Source organism: Coregonus lavaretus (genome assembly GCF_964263955.1).
Source record: "Coregonus lavaretus genome assembly, chromosome: 6".
Classification (NCBI taxonomy): Eukaryota; Metazoa; Chordata; class Actinopteri; order Salmoniformes; family Salmonidae; genus Coregonus; species Coregonus lavaretus.
Window position 1 is genome coordinate 46,293,483 of NC_139993.1, and position 23,643 is coordinate 46,317,125.

At 42.8% G+C, this 23,643-nt stretch overlaps 1 protein-coding gene across 1 annotated transcript in view; it reads left to right on the forward strand.

The window, feature by feature from the left end:
- Positions 1 to 11,402: 11,402 nt before the first annotated feature.
- The window catches only part of sh3rf1 (SH3 domain containing ring finger 1), a gene marked incomplete at both ends in the record, with an annotated part of 63,174 nt that continues 50,933 nt past the window's right edge, over positions 11,403 to 23,643 (forward strand). The window contains one exon of the mRNA XM_084163400.1: positions 11,403 to 11,768. Coding sequence (XP_084019526.1) covers positions 11,403 to 11,768 — 366 coding nt within the window. The remainder of the gene's footprint in view (positions 11,769 to 23,643) is intronic.

Genomic DNA, 23,643 nt, shown 5'->3' on the forward strand with positions numbered 1-23,643 from the left:
CAGGGTTTTTCTTTATTATTACTATTTTCTACATTGTAGAATAATAGTGAAGACATCAAAACTATGAAATAACACATATGGAATCATGTAGTAACCAAATAAGTTTTAAACAAATCAAAATATATTTTATATTTGAGATTCTTCAAATAGCCACCCTTTGCCTTAATGACAGTAGTACATCTACTTTGTACATGACACAAGTAATTTTTCCAACAATTGTTTGCAGACAGATTATTTCACTTATAATTCACTGTATCACAATTCCAGTGGGTCAGAAGTTTGACTGTGCCTTTAAACAGCTTGGAAAATTCCAGAAAATGATGTCATGGCTTTAGAAGCTTCTGATAGGCTAATTGAAATCATTTGAGTCAATTGGAGGTGTACCTGTGGATGTATTTCAAGGCCTACCTTCAAACTCAGTGCCTCTTTGCTTGACATCATGGGAAAATCAAAAGAAATCAGCCAAGACCTCAGAAAACAAATTGTAGACCTCCACATGTCTGGTTCATCCTTGGGAGCAATTTCTAAACGACTGAAGGTACCACGTTCATCTGTACAAACAATAGTATGCAGGTATAAACACCATGGGACCACGCAGCAGTCATACCGCTCAGGAAGGAGACGCGTTCTGTCTCCTAGAGATGAACGCAAATCAATCCCAGAACAACAGCAAAGGACAAAAGTATCTATATCTACAGTAAAACGAGTCCTATATCGACATAACCTGAAAGGCCGCTCAGCAAGGAAGAAGCCACTGCTCCAAAACCGCCATAAAAAAGCCAGACTACGGTTTGCAACTGCACGTGGGGACAAAGATCATACTTTTTGGAGAAATGTCCTCTGGTCTGATGAAACAAAAATAGAACTGTTTGCCCATAATGACCATTGTTATGTTTGGAGGAAAAGGGCGGCTGCTTGCAAGCCGAAGAACACCATCCCAACCGTGAAGCACGGGGGTGGCAGCATCATGCTGTGGGGGTGCTTTGCTGCAGGAGGGACTGGTGCACTTCACCAAATAGATGGCATCATGAAGAAGGAAAATGATGTGGATATATTGAAGCAACATCTCAAGACATCAGTCAGGAAGTTAAAGCTTGGTCGCAAATGGATCTTCCAAATGAACAATAACCCCAAGCATACTTCCAAAGTTGTGGCAAAATGGCTTAAGGACAACAAAGTCAAGGTTTTGGAGTGGCCATCACAAAGCCCTGACCTCAATGCTATAGAAAATGTGTGGGCAGTACTGAAAAAGCGTGTGCGAGCAAGGAGGCCTACAAACCTGACTCAGTTACACCAGCTCTGTCAGGAGGAACGGACCAAATTCACCCAATTTAATTATGGGAAGCTTGTGGAAGGCTACCCGAAATGTTTGACCCAAGTTAAACAATTTAAAGGCAATGCTACCAAATACTAAATGAGTGTATGTAAACTTCTGACCCACTGGGAATGTGATTAAAGAAATAAAAGCTGAAATAAATAATTATCTCTACTATTATTCCGACATTTCACATTCTTAAAATAAAGTGGTGATCCTAACTGACCTAAGACAGGGACTTTTTACTAGGATTAAATGTCAGGAATTGTGAAAAACTGAGTTTAAATGTATTTGGCCGACTTCAACTGTATTCTTTTTATGTCTGTCATGTATAGCCTTCAAATGCAGGATTTGTATTGCTTGAAGTCCACCCAACACCTGCTGTAATTTTACCCCCAGCCCTTATGGCAATAAACCCGTGAATTATTCATGTCTGATTTCACAGAAATACAGAAGTCAGAGGCGTGAAAGAGGGGCTCTTAAGCCCTGATGATAACCATGGACCGTACTCCTGTCCCGGGCCTCTCAACAGCTCCACTAACTATACTGCAATTTCTACTATTAGAGCAAACTCGATCTCCATATTAGAGGGAATTATACTGTCTACAAATTCCACTATTACAGTAGTCAGTCATTTTGATGGTGCTACCTCAACCCTAATTTCTAAGATTTATGAGATCAAAAAGACATCGAATGGATTATCGTTAGTAGGTTGCTGTCCCATATTCTCCTATCCCATAATTGACAGTATCACTGGGGTGAAGTTAATTGATTTCTTGGTTGAATTTCCCACAAGGCCATTGGTTAGCTGGATCTTGGCTCTCAGAGGAGAAGCTATTACACTGACACACATACAGTGCCGTGAAAAAGTATTTGCCCCCTTTCCGATTTTCCCCCACTGGAATGCAGTGTTTAGTTTTCGCAAGACATAATGGGACCCATCTCGTCCAAAAAGTTGACTCAAGCTTGCCAAAAAGCACCTGGATGGTCTTCAAGACTTCTGGAAGAATGTTCTATGGACAGATGAGTCAAAAGTATAACTTTTTGGAAGACGTGTCCCATTATGCCTGGCGAAAACCAAACACTGCATTCCACAAATAGAACCTTATACCAACGGTCAAGCATGGTGGTGGTAGTGTGATAGTTTGGGGATGCTTTGCGGCCTCAGGACCTGGACGACTTGCCTTAATAGAAGGAACCATTAATTCTGCTCTGTATCAGAGAATTCTACAGGAGAATGTCAGGTCATTCGTCTGTGAGCTGAAGCTGAAGCTGAAGCGCAGCTGGGTCATGAAGCAAGACAATGATCCAAAACACACAATCAAGTCTAAATGAAAATGACTAAAAAGCAAAACATTTGACGTTTTGGAATGGCTTAGTCAAAGTTCAGACCTAATCTCAATTGAGATTTTGTGGCAGGACTTGAAAAGAGCAGTTGATGCTTGAAAACCCACAAATGTCGCTGAATTAAAGCAGTTCTGCATGGAAGAGTGGGCCAAAATTCCTCCACAGCGACGTGAGAGACTGATCAACAACTACAGGAAGTGTTAGGTTGGAGTCATTGCAGCTAAAGGTGGCACAACCAGTTATTGAGTGTAATGGGGCAATTACTTTTTCACACAGGGGCATTGGGTGTTGCATAACTTTGTTTATGAAATAAGTATGTAATTGTTGTGTTATTTGTTCACTCAGGTTCTCTTTATCTAATATTAGGTTTTAGTTGAAGATCTGATAACATTCAGTATAAAAAATATGCAAAAGTAGAGAAAATTAGTAAATCACAACACTGTACATGTTCACACACATTCAGCATTCATTGACATTCAACTCTGGTCCCAAATCTAATTTGAAAGCTTTTGCCCCAGGATGTGGTATTAAGTTAGAACGTTTTATCAGGGGAATACAAATGGAGAACTTTAAAAGTGGCCTTTTCTCAATAGATTAATGTTTGATATTTTGAGTTAAACCCAACAGATGTTCAATGATATTTTGTGCTACATTTAAATTAACCTCTGCTCTAGATTAAATTAATCTATACAGACCTATGCGCAATTCTTTTATAAAGTGTTGTCAGGCAGTCTTGCTGGGTGGCAGTATTAGTGCAATGTTTAATTGCAATTTCTCTAGGAAATTACCTCTGTGTTGTAGGTGAATAAATAAGTGCACTATTGAATTAAGGATAGAGTTTGATAAATGTTCTTCTCAGACAGAGCATTTCCCCAAATGAATGAGTTACACAACATGCCTACCACTTTGAAGATGCAAAATATTTTTTCTTGTGAAACAAACAACAAATAAGACAAATAAAACAGAAAACTTGAGCGTGCATAACTATTCACCCCCGCAAAGTCAATACTTTGTAGAGCCACCTTTTGCAGCTGCAAGTCTCTTGGGGTATGTCTCTATAAGCTTGGCACATCTAGCCACTGGGATTTTTGCCCATTCTTCAAGGCTAAACTGCTCCAGCTCCTTCAAGTTGGATGGGTTCCGCTGGTGTACAGCAATCTTGAAGTCATACCACAGATTCTCAATTGGATTGAGGTCTGGGCTTTGACTAGGCCATTCCAAGACATTTAAATGTTTCCCCTTAAACTACTCAAGTGTTGCTTTAGCAGTATGCTTAGGGTCATTGTCCTGCTCTACGGTGAACCTCCGTCCCAGCCTCAAATCTCTGGAAGACTGAAACCGGTTTCCCTCAAGAATTTCCCTGTATTTAGTGCCGTCCATCATTCCTTCAATTCTGACCAGTTTCCCAGTCCCTGCCGATGAAAAACATCCCCACAGCATGATGCTGCCACCACCATGCTTCACTGTGGGGATGGTGTTCTCGGGGTGATGAGAGGTGTTGGGTTTGCACCAGACATAGCGTTTTCCTTGATGGCCAAAAAGCTCAATTTTAGTCTCATCTGACCAGAGTACCTTCTTCCATATGTTTGGGGAGTCTCCCACATGCCTTTTGGCGAACACCAAACGTGTTTGCTTATTTTTTTCTTTAAGCAATGGCTTTTTTCTGGCCAATCTTCCGTAAAGTCCAGTTCTGTGGAGTGAGCTTTGCAGCTCCTTCAGGGTTATCTTTGGTCTCTTTGTTGCCTCTCTGATTAATGCCCTCCTTGCCTGGTCCATGAGTTTTGGTGGGCGGCCCTCTCTTGGCAGGTTTGTTGTGGTGCCATATTCTTTCCATTTTTTTATAATGGATTTAATGGTGCTCCGTGGGATGTTCAAAGTTTCTGATATTTGTTTATAACCCAACCCTGATCTGTACTTATCCACAATTTTGTCCCTGACCTGTTTGGAGAGCTCCTTGGTCTTCATGGTGCCGCTTGCTTGGTGGTGCCCCTTGCTTACTGGTGTTGCAGACTCTGGGGCCTTTCAGAACAGGTGGACTTTATTTAACTAATTATGTTACTTCTGAAGGTAATTGGTTGCACCAGATCTTATTTAGGGGCTTCATAGCAAAGGGGGTGAATACATATGCACACACCACTTTTCTGTTATTTATTATTTTGAATTTTTTGAAAGAAGTAATTTTTTTCATTTCACTTCACCAATTTGGACTATTTTGTGTATGTCCATTACATGAAATCCAAATAAAAATCAATTTAAATTACAGGTTGTAATGCAACAAAATAGGAAAAATGCCAAGGGGGATGAATACTTTTGCAAGGCACTGTATTCCTTAATCACTATACAATATTATATCAATTATTTTTATCCATATTTGTCATGAGAACTAGTTTACCGCTTACTGTACATGAGGATGATTGTTGAATGCTTTATCATGGCTGTCAGGTTTTCTCTCGCCAGGGGAAAATGGAGCATATGTCTTGTCCTGTCTCTCTCCTCTTTCCTCTCCTGCTTCTAGGCAATAACACAGCTGTCACCTCCATCGTGTGTGTGTAAGACCTTGCACATTAGAGTGTGTGTGTGAGGTGAGGGGGTTGTGTGTGTGTGATGTGTATCAGTTTTGTTTATTACCAATAACATGGCTGTGGACTCGTTTCTTTCTGTCTTCAGATTGGGTCATTCTGAGTGGCCATTACCTCTCAATGTCTGTGAATCACTCATGCTGCTTTCCACTGCTGCAAATATTCCATACCTGAGGCTCAGTCAGACTTCACACGGACTGGAAGGGTAAAATATGAGTGGGGGCGGGACAGGGGGGATTATGCAGAAAAGGAGGGCAGGGGTTATAGGCTTACACTCATCCATGAGGGCGGAGCACTGTCTCTGTCTCCACGGTGATGAAATATGACCTGAGAGCTCCTGCCAGCTCCTATGGGATCACTAGTGACAGAAGAGTGCCAACTCCATATAAATCTCTCGCTTTTATTGCTCTTTCTTTCCTTCTCCCTATCTTCCCCCTCTCGTCCGTCTCTCAGTATGCAGTGTCCTCAAACAAAGTCAGATCAATATAAATCACACTTTTTATTGTTTTCCTGTGCCTCTCTCCCTCTCGCTGATGCTGCTCATGTTATGCGACTAATGGGGGAAATGGCCAGCCCTGATAAATTCTAGTAATAAGAGCAGCACCCTCTAAAAGGGTACAATCTCTCTCTCTCTCTCTCTCTCTCTCTCTCTCTCTCTCTCTCGCTCTCTCTCTCTCTCACACACACACACACACACACACACACACACACACACACAAACACACTGTTTACTAGAGACAAACACATGGAGAGATGCTGTTTACTGCAGACAAATAGAGGTATAAGTGAAGGGTTGCTCTGATTCTCAGTGGAAGAGGAGTGGGGTCAGAGAGTGATGGGAAAGAGGTCTATCCCAGTGTCTGTGTCGGCTCAGAATGCCTAGCATGATCTTCGGCAGCCTACTGCACATCCTTATAATATCCACATGGGACATTTATATTAACATTCCAGTGATGAATGGAGTACAGAAAAAGAAGTAATTTATCCCTTTTTTACATGAAATAGGCTAATAATAATACTAATAATTATTATAATATATGCCATTAGCAGACGCTTTAAGCTTAGGGGTTGAATTGACACAAATCAGTTGAACTTGGAATGGAGGTCAGGGTCGTGGTGATGAAATGGAGGAAGATAAGGGGATGAGTGATGGTAGATAAAGATAAAGAACTAAAATGCCATGATATCATTCTTGCGTCACACTTGCATCATGTGCACATACTTTCTGCAAGCTGACACAAATCTAACCTTTGAGCAGTCATGTGGAAAAAAGTATTGAAGGGACGTAAAACAAAATACAGTGGGTATAGTGGTTGTTTTGAGAGCGAAGCAAAAATGTACTGTTTTTGTGAGATGTTGGTTATTTTTTTAGTTCCTAAAAGACATGATTCTCTTCCATGGTAAGGTTTCACTCCTTCTACCCTAGGCATCTAGGGCTTATTATTGCTGCGGGCGTTTATAACAACCTAACATTATTACAAGGAATAGTTTGCGCTAGGGCAGTGGTTCCGAAACTGGGGGTCTGCAGAAGTACTGCAGGGGGTCTGCGGCCACATCTCAATATTATAATTATATATATATATTTGTTTTACTTTTCATTTTTTTATATATAAATATTGCTAGCAACAACATATTAAACAAATGTGGCCGAAAGGTCGCTGGTTCAAATCCCTGAGCCGACTCTGTGAAAAATCTGTCTGTGCCCTTGAGCAAGGCACTTAACCTTAATTGCTCATGTAAGTCGCTCTGGATAAGGGTGTCTGCTTAAATGTAAAAACTCTATCTTCAGTCCTGGCTGCAATCGTTATTAGCCAATTTGGCAATGTGACATTCAGTTAAGGATGTGTGTTGTTGTGTAATCATATGATGATATGGTAAATACCATCATGTACTGTATGATATACTGTGGAAGAAGATTAGGGGGTGCAATACAATACAATACAATACAATACAATACAATACAATGTAATATTATTAATCTACAATATACCCTTAGATGTACAACAGGGCCTGGGAGGCTCACAGGGATCAACTCAATACTTCTTGTATTCCCTAAAAATGTTGTTTTGAACATAAATGCACTGTAATTTAAGCTTTAAAACGGCAAAATTGTCTCTCTGCCCAATGGGAAAATGTGTAGAATTGCATAAAGCTTTAAAACTGCAAAAATGTCTCTCTGCCCCATGACAAAATGTGTAGAGTTGTAGGAAATTAGCTTTAAAACTGCAACATTGTCTCTCAAATGCAAAGAGGGGGGCCTTTAAAATGTTACTTTCCAGGGCCAGAGACCTGGTTAGTCCAGCCATCCAATGCAGAAGTCATAGTAAACTCCTTGTATGCTATTTTTATCACAAACTAAAGTCGGAGTTGTGTTCTGATTTTGAGTGGGTCCCTGATGAATTTGCTATCACAAAAGGGGTCCCCGGACCCAAAAAGTTTGGGAACGCCTGGGCTAGGGGTTTCAACATGGGCGGTGTGTTCAATAGGGCGATATGGGCGACGCACTGCCAAACGGGAAAAGGAAGGGATTTTTTTTCTAATCAATTATATCACGGCAACAGTAGTTCAGTGTTCACGTCTGATCTGCCAGCCACTAAATGTCCAATCAGGCTAAAGTCGTGCTTCAAATGTCCCCGCCCGTTTTGGGGCGATTTCAGTCAGGTTGAAAATCGCCCAGAAGTCTCTCATAGCCTCTAATGTAAAATATTTTTTTTTCAAATTTCTGAGCTTTCAATACAATCTCTATTGGTGTCTGAGGGCTTGCACTTACGCGCTTTCGTCATACGTAACGTAACGTAACCATGAACGTAACTAAGAAACTACTCTTTCACCCTGAAAGCGGCACGGCAGACTGCAACGCTTGGACAGCGACTGGTGTAACCGACATGCACCATCTTTCAGAAAAGATTAAGAAAAATGAGCTGTCAAAGACCCACATTGATAGCTGGTTGAGATTGTCTGCTTTGGTGAGAGTGAATATTGCCACTCAACTGGATGAGGGATACAGGCTAGCTGTCCGCCGCCACAACGATGAGGTTAGCAACAGCAGAGTCGTGAACACTGTCTACGAGAATCGAGACGACCTCATAGAATGTTTTGAAGCCATCCGGACGGGTTCATTGGGTTCATTTGACCAGCCCACCGTACCAGAAGCTACAGAAGAAGGACATCGATGCTGTCTTTATCAAACGTGCCCTCGACAGCTTCGCAAGCAGTGTGCAGGCCATAAGGTAAGATAAAGATTAAACAATATCATTCGATCTTTCTCAAAGCAGAGCTTTATTTGAAAATGTATGCATGAAAGGAGACTGCATTTGTGTTTGAAATTACATTATTCTCATTATATATGGCCAGTGGTGTAATCTATCTTATTTTATATACTATGTGTACTGTACAGTGGTGCTCATAAGTGTATGAACACATTCTAAAGCTGACTAAAAAGAGGAATAAAAAAATAAAAAAATCATCTTTTGGAAATTGATCTTAATGACTTAATTAAAAAAGTTGGAAAATCCAACCTTTAAGGACACCAATTTTCTTTTCTTTTTTATTCCTCTTTTTAGTCAACTTTAGCATGGGATCATAAGCTTATGAGCACCACTGTATACTGTGCTGAACATCCAGGCTATGTGAGACACAAAGGCTAACTTAAACACTAAAGACTTTATGCATCCCTGCCCATTTTAAGTGGAACTGAAGTATTTGTACTATACATGGATACATTGCATATACCTGTGCATCACATAGACAACAATACTGTACAAAGCCAACAAACATATTGGTCTGTTTGCCTTCAGGGACTCCTCTCAACAGCAGCTGCAAGAAGCAACAGGAGCCAAAAAACCCAGAACAGCTTTGAGAGAAGAGGAGAAGCAGAGGCTGTCTGAAGAGGTCTGCAACACCATCCTGGATCACACCAAAGAAAGGTTCTCTTTCTCTGGCCACCTTGTGAGTGCTACCTTACTGCAAGCAGACATGTTTGAAAGGTACTGCCATTCAAAAAAATAAAAAATCTGTTCATGTTCATTTTTACAAATCTATACAATTGGCCAGAATATGGTTGTTCATATTTACAAATCTATACAATTGGCCAGAATATGGTTGTTCATTTTTACAAAGCCATACATATTGTTTATGCAGTGTTGAGGAATGTGAAAGAACACCCTTGATTATTTTTACTGTGATAACTTATTTTGCTTTTGTAAGCCAACACTTTTGAGATCAGTCAATAAATGCTTCTGGTATTGACTTATATGCTGCCCCTGTCTTCATGTTGTTGCTGGACATATCTTTTTAAAAATGTGTGTAGGTCACCTAAATCATCAGAAAAATTGCCCCCCCTGAGAATTTTTTCAGGAGCCGCCACTGGGTTTCAAATACAGTAGCCTACTACTTGCCAGTAATCAAGATGAATTAACAACAACATTTATTTTGTTAAATTATTTTATGAATTGAATAAATACTAACACAGGGAGTATAGTAAAACATATTTTGAGTGTGTGTGTGTGAAATGTTACACGTTGACTGTTGACTGTTGAGTTGACACAATCACGCCCTCCCGCCTCCCTGAAGTAGCTTGGGCGGGTTCCATAGAATCAATCTAGTTCATCATGGCGTTCTGATACTGCAGCTGGAGTTCGTTTCTCCGTCGGTCTTTCCCAAACCGAGAATTTACCAGGATACATGCTCTCTCGGACTATTTCGGAAAGTGCAGAATACAATAGCGTGTAAAGATTATTTTCTCTGTGAAGCAGAGTGAAAACTATATTACCCGCCAATTAGGCTCTTTCCAAAGTCGCTTATTCCTTGCTTGTTCGCTATCCAAGTCGGAGAGAAATTGTTCGGAAAGGATAGGAGGGGTGGAAGAGGAGGCCCGTTTTTGAGGTAGCTAAGATTTGTGTTTTCAAGGACGATTGTTTTCTAACTTCAAACATATAATACACAAACTAATAGTAGGTCATTCCTTTGGAATTTCAATTGTTTAATCATTTGTATTGGCATACAAACTAATAACTAGTAATCACAGCCACAGCGAACTTTTGACACACTGTTCCTCAACAAGCTAGCTAGCGAGCCAGCAAGCTAATCTCGGTTATCATACATAATCATGCGGGACATAACTTTTTTCTTACGACCGACACTTTTTAGTTGTGGCTGTAATGTGTCTAGTTGTTTTTCATACTGTGACATTGTAGCAAAGTTACGTAAAACCACTGGATGTTTTTCAGATTTGTAGATTTTTTTTTTTGCATACGATTTACTATTCGGAACGTAGCCTCTTTCGGAGCTCTGCTCCCAAATCGTGCGTTCAACGAAGTGGCCGTATTGTCTCGCACTACTAGCTAGTTATATTTCTTCCAAATGTATATAATTTACTACAGCCAGGGATTATGAGGATCAAAGCCCTTTCTTATGAAATTAATTGTCACGGAGATCCTCTCTGTTCGTTCTGGACACAGAAATGCACACACAGGCTTTGAGTTTAGCGCGGTTGTAGCGCATGTAATCCCACTGCTTGAATGTGTCAACGTCTCACGCCAGGGTTTCTATAATGCTCTTTAATCTAATAATAGGCTAAACTTTGATTTGAGTCCGTAGGGAATTGAATTATATAAATGATTAATTTGAGATTATTTTGCCGTCTGCAGTCAACAAACGGCAAATGCTCTATTTGCAAAAAGATTTGATCAAATGAAAATGCTCTATTTGCATTTTCAACGATTTGATTAGTTAGGATTGACTGGTATAAATGGGACAATGAGATCGAGCATATCGGTAATATTGTAGAATAGAACGTGCAGCCTGGCATTCTGTGTTCCTTTACCTTTGGGTGTGACTGGCATGATGACAGAGAACTTTGGAATGTAATGGTCTTGAACTTTGTTACATTCCACATATTATAGTAGTAATAAATAGCGGAATAGCTTCCCGTTTATATGCAGGATTACTTTTGCCAAGTAATATTTGTATATGTGGAATGATGACAAACTAATTTACATTTATCCCCATACTACAGCTGATGCAGGCACTATGGCCATAGTTTGGGCATGGGAGTGACGTGACAGCACGGACACAGCTTCCTATACACAACCCCCACCAACACCACCACCATGCTCTTCCCACTGAAGTAGAAGCAAAGCTTAGAGGTGGAGACAGAAAGAATGGACGAGTCGGTGCTGTTGGACTTGCTGGAGTGCCCAGTGTGTTTGGAGCGGCTGGATGCCACAGCCAAGGTCCTCCCTTGCCAGCACACCTTCTGCAGGCGCTGCCTCCAGGGCATTCTGGGCTCCCGGGGAGAGCTACGCTGCCCAGAGTGCCGCACGCTGGTGGAGTGTGCTGTGGACGAGCTGCCCAGCAACATCCTCCTGGTGCGCCTGCTGGACGGCATCAAACAGAGGCCCCGCCGGGCGGGCCCTGTAGCTGGAGTCTGCGCCAATGGCACAGTTGGCGTCAGGGTGCAGGGCAACGGGCCCAGAGACCCAGGAGCACAGCCCCAGAGAGCCCAGGCCAAGAGCACCCCAGTGAGGGTAAGTAGTCTGCTTTCCGGGGGTCGTTAAATATGGATGAATGAGCATGTATGTTGTTTCCCATGGTTCGAGACAGTTTTAAAACAAAACAGAGCAAATCTGCAGTGATTTAAATACAATGAACAAAAATATAAATGCAACATGCAACAATTAAACATATTTTACTGAGTTACAGTTCATTTAAGGAAACCAGTCAATTGAAATAAATTCATTAGTCCCTAATCTATGGATTTCACATGACTGGGAATACAGATATGCATCTGTTGGTCACAGATACCTTTTTTTTTTAAAGGTAGGGGTGTGGATCAGAACCAGTCAGTATCTGGTGTGGCCCCCATTTGTCTTATGCAGCGCAACACTTTTCATTTGCATAGAGTTGATCAGGCTGTTGATTGTGGCCTGTGGAATGTTGTCCCGCTCCTCTTCAATGGCTGTGCAAAGTTGCTGGATATTGGCGGGAACTGGAACACGCTGTTGTACACGTCGATCCAGAGCATCCCAAACATGCTCAATGGGTGACATGTCTGGTGAGTATGCAGGCCATGGAAGAACTGGGACATTTTCAGCTTCCAGGAATTGTGTACAGATCCTTGCAAAATGGGGCTGTGCATTATCATCCTGAAACATGAGGTGATGGCGGCGGACGAATGTCACAACAATGGGCATCAGAATCTCGTCACAGTATCTCTGTGTATTCAAATTGCCGTCGATAAAATGCAATTGTGTTTGTTGTCTGTAGCTTATGCGGGCCCAAAACCATAACCCCACCGCCACCATGGGGCACTCTGTTCACAGCGTTGACATCAGCAAACCACTCGCCCACACGATGCCATACACGTGGTCTGCAGTTGTGAGGCCGGTTGGACGTACTGCCAAATTCTCTAAAACGACGTTGGAGGCGGCTTATGGTAGAGAAATTAACATTCAATTCTCTGGCAAAAGCTCCTGTGGACATACCTGCAGTCAGCATGCCAATTGAATGCTCCCTCAAAACTTGAGACATCTGTGGCATTGTGTTGTGACAAAACTGTACATTTTAGAGTGGCCTTTTATTGTCCCCAGCAAAAGGTGCACCTGTGTAATGACCATGCTGTTTAATCAGCTTCTTGATATGCCACACCTGTCAGGTGGATGGATGATCTTGGCAAAGGAGAAATGCTCACTAACAGGGATGTAAACAAATTTGTGCACAACATTTTAGAGAAATAAGCTTTTTGTGCGTATGAAAAATATCTGGGATCATTTATTTCAACTCCTGAAACATGGGACCAACACTTTACATGTTGCGTTTATGTTTTTGTTCAGTGTAGCAGCATGTTGCATTACTGTCTCTAATCGTTGGCCCAGATTAGCAGTTATCATAGTGATCCTACAGCTGGCCAGCTGACTAACAGCCCAGTGTTGAATACAACTGAGACTACTGAGCAGATGACAGTTGAGCCAACAAATAATTCCATCCTCCTGGCTGCTGAGTACAATAGTGTCATGAGGTTCATATTAAGAGATTTTGAACGGATGTTGGACCATTAGTTAGAATGGAACATTGTTGTGCCAGGTCCCTGTTGTAGGGATGGTTTTGTATTGAAGGTGAGACAGGCTGTAGGTGTTTGTTAGGACTGACTGTTACTGTGCAGCACAGAGAGACTGTAATCAGTGATGATGCAGAGCCAGAGGTAAGTTCTAGAATCCTATTAGCTGCTCTGAAGGTCAACTTATGCAGCTGAGGGAAACTGTCTCCACTAACAACAGACAGCAGAACTATCTCCCTCCCTCATCACTAAGGAGCCACAGGGATAAGACTGGTTGACGTGTTAGGTGGATATTTGGGATCATATGTAACATGAACAGTCCATGATATTCTTACATTTTAGTCATTTAGCAGACGCTCTTATCCAGAGCGACTTACAGGCGCAATTAGGGTTAAGTGCCTTGCTCAAGGGCACATCGACAGATTTTTTCACCTGATCTGCTCGGGGATTTGTACCAGCGACCCTTCGGTAAGTGACCAAACGGTCTTAACCGCTAGGCTACCTGCCGCTCAGCCAGAGGTAAAGGCAGTGCTTGTTGTGTTTTTTGCTCTCTCAATAGCATGTCGTCTGCTTGTTCTCTCCTGCAAACAAAAACAAGCGTTTTTTTTAAATTGAATAATCTGGGAAAATGTTAAGTACAATGCTTACTCACATTGCGTTCTCTCTTATGAAATAGCCTACCAGTGATACAACAACATAAGATTAGACTGTCCGTTACATGCAGTAATGTTTAGGTATGATATGAGCTGTCTTCATTCAGTATTTAGGTATTGACAAGTTGTGTTTGGTGTATTGTCCCTCATTCAAGAACCTCAAGGAAGGAGCTGGGTAGATGGAAGGATGTCCTGGTTGTATGTAGAGTCAGTGGAATACTGTGTTACTGTATCTGTTTTAACCATGCAGGTACAGAGATCCCATCTTCTGTTGGTGAAACTCCCTAATGCTGGTTGAGCCTCATTTACTGTAGTAGCACTTCAAAAGTCAGCTCATTTCAAAGGGGTTTGGGTGCGTTGGAATTTCCCTCTATTCTGAAAAGCCTGTTTGTTGGAGATAAGAGCTGGTCATACTTGTTACTGCTCCATTATTTGGTCCTTTTGAAGTTTTTATTCTCATTCTGTTATAAACTTTCAATGCCCTGAGCTATCGCATTTACCCTAAAGGCGTCAGCATGCTTCGGTTCGGCTGGCAGCTAGCCGAAGTCGGCTAGGCGAACCGAACAAGTGTGCTAGCATACTCCCTTAAAAGACCTTCACTTGAGAAATAAGCAGCAATAGTACTGTTTGTCAATTTTGAGACGCCGTAGCCAGTATACACTTCCTCAAAATAGTATGAATTAATTTAAGATAACTCAAGAAATATGTCATTAATTTCGACGTTTTAGCCGAGGAGAGTTTACATCTAAGATGTTTGGTGCAGCATGTCAATAAAAAAAAATGTGAATGAAAACGAGTCGTCTCTCGTTGAATGACAACAGACATTACTGAAGAATCCCTGCTGTTGACCAATCACAGACGAAGGGGTGTAGACTTCAGCTGACGACTTCAGCTTGCCTCAAGACATTTTTTGGTGTGCCCGAACAACCGAAAATCCCTTACTGAAGGACCTGTTCACCTCGGTTCCGGTGCTGGCACATCCGGACCCCTCTTTGGCGTTCCAAGTGGAGGTGGACGCGTCAGAGGCGGGGATTGGTGCTGTACTGTCTCAACGCTCGGGCACGCCTCCTAAACTCCGTCCCTGTGCCTTTTACTCTAAGAAGCTCAGCCCGGCGGAACGTAATTATGACGTGGGGGACAGGGAGCTGCTAGCGGTGGTTCAAGCCCTAAAGGTGTGGAGGCATTGGCTTGAGGGGGCTAAACACCCTTTTCTCATTCTGACTGACCATCGTAACCTGAAGTACATCCGGGCAGCTAGGAGACTGAACCCTCGTCAGGCTAGGTGGGCCATGTTTCTGGCCCGGTTTGTCTTTAAGCTCACGTATATACCAGGGTCCCAGAACGCTAAGGCAGACGCCCTGTCCCGGCGATATGACACAGAGGAGAGGTCCATTGAGCCCACTCCCATACTTCCGGAGTCTTGTCTGGTGGCACCGGTGGTGTAGGAGGTCGATGCGGAGATCGAGCGGGCGTTACGTACCGACCCTACTCCTCAAGAGTGTCCAGAGGGGCGGAAGTACGTGCTGCTCGAGATCCGTGATCGACTGATTTATTGGGCTCACACGTCACCCTCCTCTGGTCATCATGGTATTGGCCGGACAGTGCACTGCCTTAGTGAGAAGTACTGGTGGCCAACCTTAGCCAGGGACGTGAGGGTTTATGTCTCCTCCTGCTCGGCCAAAACCAACAAAAACATCACAAAATGTTGTCATAATATATGCATAACAAACTCTTCCGAACGGTTTCGTCTGGAAGCATGCGGATGCCTTAAGCCCCTGCGTAGCACACACACACCACACAACACCAATGCACGCTTGGTGACATTCAAAACCACTGTTTTTGTGAGTGTACGCCAAATGTCTTCAAAGCACATTCAGCATAATTTCCCTCCATTTACCTGCTATAGAATGTTGTGTCCCTTGTGAAGTATTCTGCAGTCCCTCCCAGGGCATCTTACCATACATAGAGGGAGAGAGAGCTGAATGGGAGGGTAATGCAGGTGGAATATGTCAAAACATGAAAGGCCGAGATCAAAGCGCTGGCTGGGTACTAGCCCGGTCTGATCCCTCCCTGCCTGCCCGCCCAGTGAGTCCAGGGGTGCTGGACCTGGGGAACCCTTTGCCTCGTTGCCCCTGCTTGGCTCTCCTCCTATTGGACTCAGTTATCTACCACACCACACTAACTCCCTCTCTCCTATTGTACTCAGTCTCTCCTTCTGTTGTTGTTATGCGTCCCTCAGTCTTTTAGCTGGCCCCTTCAGCTCGGTTCTCCTGTCCAACCCTGTCTCTCCCTCCGTTTCTTATCTGGACCGAAGAATGGGTGAGGGGGTGGAGCTTGGCAGACAGATGCACAACAGGGTTTTGTTTCTACTTTCCTCTGATCTGACTGACACAGGCGTCAGGAGTGACTCAGGGAGAGGTGTGTGTTTGGGGGGTAGGGATGCTGCTAGTGGCAGACAGAAGGTTAGGAAAGAATGCTATGGAAAAGGTGTCAGGCGCAAAAGAGGCAAATGTTAAGCTTGCTGAACGGTCCCTCCCACCCTCCCCTGGCCCTGCCTTGTCACAGTGTAACAGAAGTCACCAGTTGTGTGACACCGTGGCCCCGGCATGTCTTTGATGAAGGGGAATAAAGGAACAGGGCATGCAGCCTCAGTGAAAAGCTGAGTGACTGTGGAGGTTAGCTCTGTCTCTCAGATTACTGGGATATTTTGTCCTTCTGGCTTTGTTGTTGATTCATACTAGAACAACAGTCCTTTTCTATCCTCCCACAGGTTGAGATGAAATAGAAGTCTTTATCATGTGATGTGGGCTGAATCCATTGTAAGTGGGGTTCAGAGGTCGTGGCGGTGTGGGGTCGCAGCCAGCAGAGACAGATGAAAGGAACATGCTCATTAACACAGAGAAAGCGCAAGAGGGGGAGAGAGAGTGGTTCCCCTGGATGGCTTTCATTTGCATTTTAGTCTTGGAGAAATTAGTCAACAAAAAGGTTAGGCTAGTTTTAAAACTGAATAGCTTAGGCTATGTGATGATTAGTCCTTTTGTCAGCAATAGATTGTTATAGATGTGTGGACGATTGGCCAGGTGTCTTCAAACTGAAAACAGACTAGTATAATTAATCAGTGCAATTGGAACATTGCTTTCTCAATAATATATCTGAAATTGTTCAACAGCTGGTGTCATTGTCACAGGTACACTTTTGATGGGACATTAGCCTTGTGTGAAACCCAGCACGTACATCTGTAGAGGAGGTTATTTGACAACCTGCTCAACAGCAAATGTTGATTAACGACACCGGGGAAGGGCTGCGTGAGGTCATGAGCTGGACCTCCTGTCGTGTGTGTGTGTGTGTGTGTGTGTGTGTGTGAAGTGGAGAGATGCAGCAGTATCCTGTCTATCTGGGGGGTGGAATAAGGCCGTTGTTTCCTATGTAGTAATGAGGCCTTAGTACAACTCATCATGGCTGCTTCCCCCTCTGTCTATTTCTTTATTTTCTCTTCTCTATTTCTGATCCGCATATCTCCATCTCCATGAAATGACTTCAAAACTAACAGGGAGCAAAGGAAAACCCATGAATGTAGCTGCTGTCTATTGGATGTAGCTCCAAGTCCAATTTCCTGTACCCTGTTAGAAATAGCTTAGCATTTCTGTGTACTTGTTTTCTTCCTTCGTTCTTTGGAGTTGATGTTTTTTATAGAGAGGAGGAATGTTGTTTACTGCTATGTCCTGGTATAAAAGTGTCTCATTAAATTCCAGTGCTCCTCCCTGTGTCTGAGGCCAATGAGTCACGCTGTTGGCCCTCTTTGATGACGACGTTGTTGGCGGCGTTTCCTGCTGGCTGTCTGGCTGACCTCGGCCTGCGTGATGGAACCCCCTCATTACACCCTCACACTGCCCACACGCTGGCAGATGCATACTTACTGCTCCTACTTACTGCTCCTACTTACTGCTCTCCACTGGGAACAGTTGAACAGGCCCTATACTTTTCTCTCTTTCTCTAACCTTCATGGGTAAATCCATTCAATTCATACACTTTTCTGACAGCACTGCTTTTGATTTCAATGCAACCTTCTATACATATTTGCCTTTTGTAGAAGTGCCAAAACATTCAAGAGATAAAGGTGCTCAAAGTTGACCCATTTTGCATACCCCACCATACCATGAGACATCCATGTCTTCATCACTGGAATAGATAAACGGTTGAGGTTGATATCATTTAAAAGCTTACAAACAGGGTTCTCAAGCTATTTAATAATTTCTGAAGAAGAAAAAAAACGTACAATAGTAATTGTAATTTGTTTACCTTTTAACATCATTCCTCCATAGGAAAGGTATTGAAATCATAGAAATATAGATAATAGAATATACATTTCCATTTAGGTTGATATTTGACGGTGGGTGGGCCGGCGGTCATCTTTGTGGTGGTAATTAGAAGTAAAAATGTCAATGCATTTCAAATGTAAATAGTGTACCAACTAAATTGCAGTGGTCTGAAGGGATAGGTCCATTCTATTTCTATGATTGAAATGACAACCACCCTGTATTCAAGAGCATGTGTCTCAACCAATGACTGGCACAACACAAACACCTTAGATGTGAAATAGGGTCTAAGCTGCAACAGGGAAAGAGGATACCTAGTCAGTTGCACAACTAAATGCATTCAACTGAAATGTGTCCTCTGCATTTAACCCAACCCCTCTGAATCATATGTGAATATGAAAAAAGGAGTTTACGCATTTTTAGATCATTGATGTTAAAGGTTTAAAAAATAAAAATTTTATATAAAAAATCTAGCTTTTAAATGATATCAAACTCAAACGTTTGTCTTTTCCAGTGATGAAGATGGACGTCTCATGGTATGGTGGGGTATGCAAAATGGGTCAACTTTGAGCACCTCTATCTCCTGAATATTTTGGCATTCAGGTCCAAAAAGTCATTTTCTGACCACTTCTTCCATGGGCTAGTATGTATGGAAGGTTTCGTTCAAATCAAAAGGGATGCTGTCAAAAAGTGATTGAATTGAAATGGATTTACCCCCCTCTCATTCTTTGACTAATTGCTTTACCCTATCCCGACCCTAACCCTCTTCTCTCCTCCTGTGAGGTTCCCATGGAAGTCCAGAGGGAGCAGGGAGCTGAGTGTATTATTGTCTGAGGTTTTGATCATCCACCTAATGTCTTTCTTTGTGAAACCCTCACCATCTCTTCTTTCATGTCTCTAGGGGGCCCATCCTTTCTGCTAAGTGGCTTCTTCTGCCTCTCCCTCTATTTCTCTCTGCCTCTCCCTCTCCGTTTGATCTCTCTCTCTCTCTCTCTCTCTCTCTCTCTCTCTCGCTCTCGCTCTCCTCTCTCGCTCTCCTCTCTCGCTCTCCTCTCTCGCTCTCCTCTCTCTCATATATCTAGCTGGAGCCTGTGTCTCTCCCTTTCCTTCTGGCTGTAGCCTGTCTCTCCATGTTAAAAGGTTAATGAGATTAGACTGTTATTGATTGGCCAGTGAGACAGTGCTGCTCACATTCTGGCACCAGCAAACACTTAGCCTAGTCTTTGGCTGTGTGTGGGTGTATGCTCGTAGTCAAGGCATTATGTGTTGGTGTACGTATTGCCCATTCTGGCTATGCTATGGGAATGACTATGTCCTTCTGGGGTTGACATAATTCCAGGGGAGAGGTTCAAAATACTTAATCATAAGATTAAGGTGTAGCTATGGTTACCACCTCCTTTATAGGGCAGTATCGGTCCCTTGGTGAGGGGTGGGTTTGGGACTTTGAGTGTTTTCAGCTCAGACACGTAAGGCAAATTTAAATCTCATGTTTTTTCTCCATTTGAGTCAGTCTCCCCAGACAGAACGGTGTGTTAGTTAATGTGTGTCTGATCTTTTTTCTGCCTCCCCAGACAGACCTTAGAAGCTGTGTGTGTTCAGACAGACCTGAAAAGCTGTGTGTGTTCAGACAGATCTGAGAGTGAGTGTGGGGTGTGTGTGTGGGTGGAATGTCGCAGGTTGCTGTTTTCCTTCTAAGCACTGGGCCTGTCTGGTCTCGTCTCGTCCACACACACTCACCTTCTGCTTCTGTGTTGTTCCTGTGTGTGTGTGTGTGTGTTCTGCGTCTTTGTTGTGAAGTTTGCAAGCTGTTTGAACTTTGGGTTGTGCTCTGATATGATATGAGATGGCTGTACATGAAGGCTTTAGCAGTGTGTTGATAAGCAGGCAGGCAGGAATCCGGCAGAAAGGAATCATCCGGAATTAATCAGGCAGGCAGGCGGGGAGGTAGGCAACCAGGCAGGCAGGCAGATAGACACAGGCAACCAGGCAGGCGCCTAAGCAGCTGTTGCCCTCAGGGCAGAGTCACCTGCACCATCTGCCTCCTCTCCTGACAGACTGACTCTCATATTCATGGGGAGAGGCAGCCATCTTTACTTTCATCAGGTATGTAAGGGATAATCAACGAGGGGCTATGCGTTCTATGGAAAATAATGCACAACGTGGAAGGTATGTTCCACGTCGTTAGCGGTGTGGCACTAAACTTCCACAGAGTTGGATTATTTTCCAGAGAATGCTTGAGCCCTGAGTTTATTATACCGCTTATACCAAGGCTATATTTGTTGATAGAAATGTGTTCATCATCCACTGAAGTAGCTATCACGTTTACTAGATAGCTACTGTAGTTGCATTGGTAACCAAACAGACTTGCTAGCTTAGCTAACCAAACCATCAGTCTTCATACAGTAGTTTGCTATTATGAAAATCGAATTCAACAATGCCAATGATTTCAATTTGACTTTTGCTTTCAAAAGGAGCTCAAACATAGAACATGTAATAATGAACTTCATAGTCATGAATTATACCGCTCATTATAGGGGAATAATGCACACTCTAGCATGTCCTTCTAGCCAATCAGAATCAAGTATTCAACAGTGCCATGGTATAATCGAATGTAATGTAAGAAGTGAAGGGAGCTTCTTATATTTATTGGCATTACAACAACAACCGTGTGGAATTTATAGACTAATCTGTCACAATTCAGTGTGTGTTGGTTCTGTTGTCTGTGAAGGTGTGGTGGGAATGTTGGTCCCTGTGTAAGCACTAGACTCTGGGTGGCCTAAACTCTGCTTTTGCCAACTTCAACCCTCCTCCTCCCCCATGCCTTCCTCCACATATGAACTTTATTTTCATGTAGATAAACGTACCTAATAGCGGGAGTGTTTACTAATGATTATAAGCTATATTTTTTCTAACTTAGTCTGTCTATTAAACTTTCTACATCCCCCTTTTAACATTCCTTTAATTCTCGAGCAGCTAATCGCTAGATGTAATCGCTTGATGTGCGTGGGTGTAGAGAGCGATAGGCCATGGCACTTCAGTAATAAACGATTTGATTTGGACTTTCTTTTATACAATGCAAGTTTTCATTGCTTGCTAGTAAGTAAATAAATAGGTTTTCTTAAAAAAAATGTTGATGTGTCTGACTTCATTAATTATTCAACAGCAGTCGACAAGGTTGTTCTGGTTCTGAGGCCTGTAATGCATCAAATGGCCAATGCGCCAGTCCTCTCCAACCTGGCATGGTATAATTTGGTACGGAAGATTTTCTTAATTTATAGACTAATCAACGCTGATCAGGCCCGGTCCTGGCCAATATGCCGCCCTAGGCGATACAAAAAAATTGCCGCTCTCCTATCCCCGCAAAGTAGAATAGTAGCCTAGGCTATACAGTGTCGGCACGCAATGCATTTTTATGAATGCCCATGTGGTAGCCTACCGTTTGTAAAACAGGCAATTTACCGTTAATCCCTGTCATTTGGTTACATTACATTCTGTTAATGCATTTATTAATTAAAGTAATTTCCCTTATTCTCGGAGTGGAAACGTTGTTTGCAGAGTTCAAAACCTGCTACACTTGTGAGAAACAAAGTTTTTGTTTATTTCATACCATTTACGCGCTCCATGTGAGCAATGAAAATGTCTGGTTTCTCTGTCCTGTTAATGTTGACAGAGTGCGCGCGCTTAAGCATGCATAAAAGTACTTGGCCTGCTTCTCACAAATGTCAAATGTAGGAAAGTGCCCAGCTGGGCTTCTCAGTAATTGTTTTCTTCACCTCACACAGTAAGTCAACAAAGTCCATTTTATTTTTTACATCCATTTCAAATGTTAATAGTTCCTCATAGTGTTGCGTCGATAGGTTCAGGACATGTTGCTATGGACATGTTGCATGTATTTGTTTCTATTTTAATGACTGTCAATTCCATCTTCATACTATAACATAGCTGTCCCCTTCATACTTTACTTGACAATTCATTATCTTATAGTATACTTTCGGAAAGCCTAAGGTAGGCCTAGGTTTTTTTTATACGTTTTAAGTAAAGGATCAATATCTGCTCTTGTGTCTGACGTACGCTGGTGGCTTTAATTGGCTGGTGATTTTCTCTATAGGCCTATATGTCTATTCAGAAAGTTTCCTAAAGTAACCTGTCTACTCTGGACTCCATCTCTTTAATAAGAATCAAACATTCCTGTCATGATTTAATCTTGTAAAAGGCCTATTTTCATTAGCTTAGGCTACATTATTTCTTTATTTCTGAAAAATGATAGAATTTTAAATGCGTCGATGCGACTGCCATCAATTGACAGCAGGAGCAGGGTTTGTGACGTTATGCGAATATTTCTGGAAAAGTTTTTTCTGAGAGAACCCATTGGACTTCGTTTGAATGGTTTTGTCCGTCGAAATAGGATCTGTATAAAATAATATGCATAAAAATGACAAGGTAGGCCTAATAATGAATTGTTACCCCCCCCCCCAAACAGTTATGTTGGTGACTGTGTACATTGGCCTTACAAATTACCGTAACCTCAAATTCCAAGACCGTCACAGCCCTAGCGCTGACACACACCTGTGATGACCAACCAAACTCTCTCTTCCAACAACCAGCTCTCTAGTGGCTATGTGTGTGTGGTCCAACCACAGAGACTCCCTATATTCCCTCTGAAAACGTTGGTCAGTCAGTCAGTGAAATTCATCTTTGACTCTGTTTCAGATGTTTGAAAAAAAAACATAGTGGTGCTCCATCTAAATTCCCCCTGGCCCCATAACGCCACAACTTTAACAGGGCAGCTTGACATCTGACCCTGTATTGTGATTGGTGGCCTGTGATTGGTTGACCATGGCCCATTGGCTGGCTGGCATGTTAAGTGTCCAGTTCCCATCCCCAGGGCTGAGTCATGGTTTGGTGGGAGTTTCGTTTTTAGTTGTTTGACCTCTGGCCCATTACTTCCACCGTGGAAGAGGTGTGTGTGTGTGTGTGTGTGGTGTTTGATACAGATGCGTGGTCCATCCTCTGAAAAGGAGGGATAGCCAGGAATGCAGCCACACTTCTTCCACCCATCCCCTTTTTTCTCACTCTTCCTTCAGATCCCTCTCCTCCATGCGAGAGAGAGCAGATCCCGGCGTTTGATTTTCTGCAGTGTGCCGATAAAGTTTACAGTTTGTACTGTGGGGCACAGTTCATCTGCGTTTGTCCCCTGAGTGACATCCCTCTCCCCATCCGAGAGGGGCACAGGGGGAGCCTCCCGGCCAGGCGCTGAGCCCAGGGGATGTGGTGGGGCTTGATGTGATTTGCGGTGATTATGTATTTGGCAGGGTTCCCCAACTGGGCAAAAATCGTCCCCCGTCTGAATCTAGTTGATGATCCCTGGTATATGAGC